The 4,755-nt window shown below is 39.5% G+C and overlaps 1 protein-coding gene across 3 annotated transcripts in view; it reads left to right on the top strand.

The window, feature by feature from the left end:
• The window catches only part of KBTBD2 (kelch repeat and BTB domain containing 2), an 18,165-nt gene extending 13,562 nt beyond the window's left edge, over nt 1-4,603 (top strand). For all 3 annotated transcript variants that reach the window (XM_019509016.1, XM_019509017.1, XM_019509018.1), the window contains exons 3-4: nt 1,642-1,807; nt 2,226-4,603. In XM_019509016.1, coding sequence (XP_019364561.1) covers nt 1,642-1,807; nt 2,226-3,749 — 1,690 coding nt within the window. In that variant the 3' untranslated portion in view covers nt 3,750-4,603. The remainder of the gene's footprint in view (nt 1-1,641; nt 1,808-2,225) is intronic.
• The last annotated feature ends 152 nt before the right edge of the window (nt 4,604-4,755 follow it).

Below are 4,755 nucleotides of genomic sequence, written 5' to 3'. Positions count from 1 at the left end.
CCCTCCTTGCCCGGCCCCCCCCCCCCCCCCGCTGCCACTTCCTCCAAGGAGCAGGGGAGCTTGCCCTGCCATCCCCTCCGTCTCCCTCAGCCAGCACCCTGTGCTGCCGCCGCCTCTGGAGAGCAGAGCCTGGTGGGGGGTGAGACCAGCACTCCACCATGCTGCTGCTGCCACCTGCTGAGACAACCAATCAGAGTGCAAATAAAGCAGTATGGACAGATGGAAACTAAGACTTTTATATAAATAGAATTAAGGTATGGTAGCGAAGGCCAACTTTTTGTCATGCCACAAATTAAGCCCCGCACCTTCCCTGAGTGCCACTCTGATCCCCTTTATCTGCTTGGTCTGCTCTGCTTTCTGCTCCCTGCACTATCTGCCACAGTGTGGCCTACCCCCTCTAATTTGCCAGGTGTCATGCACAGAGGCTGCCTGGGCTACTTGTGGCATTCATTAGAGGTTGACCACCCTGGGGTATATTATCGAAGACCTCCCCAGTAAGAAGTGACTTACCACAGTTTTTTCCTTTCAGCAGCACTCTGATGTTGGTGTCTTCTGCTCCTAGAGGCAGGAATTTCTATGCAAGCTTATAGCTTTTTGTACTAAATTGGTGGTGGGTCTTCTCTCTAGCCACCATAGAAGCTAGAATTTCTGTGTTGAGTTTTAAGAAATTTGGAACCACTAGATAAGGAATAATCCTCCATGAACTTCCCTGCCTTCCTTCAGATATCATTCATAACTGGTTGTAGAGTTCCAGCAGTTCATGATAATTTGGATCAGTGAATGATAGTTGAGGGTGGTTAGTACTCATAAGGCATTGGTGTGGAAAAGCTGTCAATGAGTTGTTTCAACTCATTTAATGTGCTTGTTTTCATATGGAATAAAATATTTTGCACTGTCATGTTCTGTTTTCATCTCTAATTTTAAAGTACTCATATTTTTTTCCCCACTCTTGCCTTTGCAGTGTGAAAACTTCATTTCCACAGAGATAAACGTTGAAGTCTCTTGAGTTTTCACTCCTTTCCTTTTTGTGAGACTTTTCATAAGCAATGTTGTTCATAGTTTTGTTTATGAAAGCTTATAATGACAGTACAGTTCTTGCTTCATTAGCTACCTGAACATAATAACAAAGTTTACTATTTAGGGCCTGACACAAATGAGAATTGCATAAATAATGTGGGTAGTAGTTACTATGAAATTAATGATATAGAACAAATACTTTTTTTTTTTAGTAATTGTATTACTTTAAAAAAAACAAAACAATGAACTTGGAATTGGACTGCCTAGCAATAGGAATAGAGAGATGTAATAATAAGTGTAATATGTCTCCCCTTTTTTCTGCTAAAGCTTGAAACTTTGCTGGTTGAGTTTCCTCTTATGGATAAAATATGATGTTCATTTAAGTGTTAAACACTTTTTTATGTTTGGAGCACATTGAAGCTGTACCTTTTGAGAAACTATCTGTACAGACATTTCATCTTAAATCCTGGATGATAATCTAAGGTAATCCCTATATTCCTGTAAGTAGAAAAGGCCAATAGGAATGCTTGAACTTATTTGTGAGTGTGTTCTGTGGAGGAGGTGATACATAAAGCAATGATAGGGCTAATAATATATGCTGTAATATCATGTATTTTTCTTCAGGGCCATGTTCATGAGTGGGTTAAGTGAAAGTAAGCAAACACATGTACATCTGAGGAATATGGATGCAGCCACTTTAAAAATCATTATAACTTACTCCTACACGGGTAACTTGGCAATAAGTGACAGCACGGTCGAACAGCTTTATGAGACTGCTTGCTTCTTACAGGTAGGAGTATCAAATATATTTTGAATGAAGTTTGTATGATAACTGCTCTTAATCTCTATACCAAAATACTGGTTTTAATTTGTCTTAAGATTTTTGTCAGATCCCAATTCTTAGCAATTCTGCCGCAGCCTATTTTTATGGTGTTTAAAGGGGTAGAAGAAAACACATTTTGGTATATGGACACTGTTAGCATCTTACAAAGTTTAGGATCAAGCAACTTGTATGCCAAGTAAACCTGGTATCCAATTACAAATTATATAGTTTCTTGTATTGAAAGGCAAAAAATAAAATTCCGGGGTCAAAAATCTCTTGTAAGTAATACTGTCAGTGCAGTTTTTCTCTGAACTTATATATATTTTTTATAAATGAAGGACTATATTGTGTTTTGTGCTATTTACTGTGTCTTTTTGTCTTACAGGTAGAAGATGTATTACAGCGATGTAGAGACTATTTAATTAAGAAAATTAATGCAGAAAATTGTGTGCGGTTATTTAGTTTTGCTGATCTCTTCAGCTGTGAAGAATTAAAACAGAGTGCTAAGAGAATGGTAGAGCACAAGTTTACGGCTGTATATCATCAAGAGGCTTTCATGCAACTGTCACATGATCTACTGATAGATATTTTAAGCAGTGATAACTTAAATGTGGAAAAAGAGGAGACAGTTCGTGAAGCTGCTATGGTATGGCTGGAGTACAACACAGAATCACGATCGCAGTATTTATCTTCTGTTCTTAGCCAAATCAGAATTGATGCACTTTCAGAAGTAACACAGAGAGCCTGGTTTCAAGGTCTACCACCTAATGATAAATCAGTGGTGGTGCAAGGATTGTATAAATCTATGCCCAAGTTCTTCAAACCAAGACTTGGCATGACTAAAGAGGAGATGATGATATTCATTGAAGCTGCTGCTGAAAGCTCTGGTAGTCTTTATTCTTCTGTCTGTTACAGTCCCCAGGCAGAAAAAGTTTACAAGCTTTGCAACCCTCCTGCTGACTTGCATAAGGTTGGAACACTTGTGACTCCTGATAATGATATCTACATAGCAGGTGGACAGATTCCTCTGAAAAACACAAAAACCAATCACAGTAAAAGTAGCAAACTTCAGGCTGCCTTCAGAACTGTGAATTGCTTTTACTGGTTTGATGCACAGCAAAATACATGGTTTCCAAAGACCCCAATGTTGTTTGTTCGTATAAAGCCTTCTTTGGTCTGCTGCGAAGGATACATCTATGCAATTGGAGGAGACAGTGTAGGTGGTGAACTTAACAGGAGAACTGTGGAAAGATACGATACTGAAAAAGATGAATGGACCATGGTGAGTCCATTGCCTTGTGCATGGCAATGGAGTACAGCAGTAGCTGTTCATAACTGCATTTATGTAATGGCACACAACTTGATGTACTGTTATTTTCCCAGATCTGATGCTTGGGTAGAAATGGCTATGAGACAAACTAGTAGATGTTTTGCATCAGCTGCCGCTTTTGGTGATAAAATATTCTATATTGGAGGACTGCATATTGGCAGCAACTCTGGTATAAGACTCCCAACTAGCACTGTAGATGGGTCTTCCGTAACTGTGGAAATCTATGATGTGAATAAGAATGAGTGGAGAATGGCAGCCAATATCCCTGCCAAGCGTTATTCTGATCCTTGTGTTAGAGCTGTTGTGATCTCCAATTCTTTATGTGTCTTTATACGAGAAACCCACATGAATGAGAGAGCCAAGTATGCCACCTACCAATATGATCTGGAACGTGATCAGTGGTCTCTGAGACAATCTATATCAGAGCGTGTACTCTGGGACTTGGGGAAAGACTTCCGGTGCACTGTAGGAAAACTTTATCCATCTTGCCTCGAGGAGTCCCCATGGAAACCTCCAACATATCTCTTTTCAGCGGAAGGACCTGATGAGTTTGAGCTGGATGGGATGGTTACCTTATAGCTCCCAAATTCATAGACTCTATTCCTGATTTTGTGCTCATTTTACCTTGGAAGGAACTCTTATGAGAGAACAGGGCTGGAAATAGAAACGTTATACCTGTCTTTCATAAATTGTATTTTTATGCCCTACTTAATATTTGCAGCCATTCAGTGAATTTTTATGAGCAGATATGCTTCCATAATATGAAATGCTCCGATAATTGAGAAACTTGTATGTATATCATGAGCTTAAGCATCTGACTATTGTCTGAAGAATTAACTTCTAGTCCTATAAAGTCTTGGTTCAGGAAAATTTTGCTTTACAAAAGCAGCTGTATGTAGGACGGTATGTCACAATTGTTCTGATAGTATCTTCCAGTTATATTTGAACTACTTCTGGATATTCTACTCAAGTGCTAGTTAATTGTCAGTGTAGCATAATGGTCTGTGCTGCACTTAACATTAATATCCATGTTGGTATAGCAATGCCATTAAAAGAATAAGAAACAAATCCCATGGATCTACCTGTGGTAGGAAGGGTAGATCTTCCATTGTATGTAACATGCAGGGCAAAATAAATGACTGCCGGTTCAGTCAAGCTGTATTGTTAGGTGCATGTAGTCTATTTTCACTAACTTATACCTGTCTATTTAGAATACAGGTCTTCCAAGCAGCTGGTAGTTTACCAGGTGTGGACTTAAGTTGCTGGGCTTGCAATAGGAATTGCCAGCCTCTCATAGTGCGGGTCTGTGTGGAGCTTTAATCACTAAATGTCTCCACGTTCTGTATTACGATAACATTGGCTCCTGTATATTACTTCCTGCTGCTGATGTATTTTTTCCAATGTAAAACAAAGTTTTAGTGTGGATTAACCAGGTCTTTATTTTCTGTTTAATTTAATAACAAGCATTACTGTAGTGTGATTGTGTATAGATATCCCTTAGCTATCAGGTTTTTTACTTTTTTGGGGGGGGGGGGGGCAAATTGTTCAGGAATATCCTGGGCTGTTGTGGCGGGGGGGCGGAGGC

The sequence above is a fragment of the Gavialis gangeticus genome, unplaced genomic scaffold (assembly GCF_001723915.1).
Source record: "Gavialis gangeticus isolate Ggan-Ray unplaced genomic scaffold, GavGan_comp1, whole genome shotgun sequence".
In the NCBI taxonomy this organism is placed as follows: domain Eukaryota; kingdom Metazoa; phylum Chordata; order Crocodylia; family Gavialidae; genus Gavialis; species Gavialis gangeticus.
Note: the sequence above shows the minus strand (reverse complement) of the source record. Positions and strands in the feature narration are given on the sequence as shown.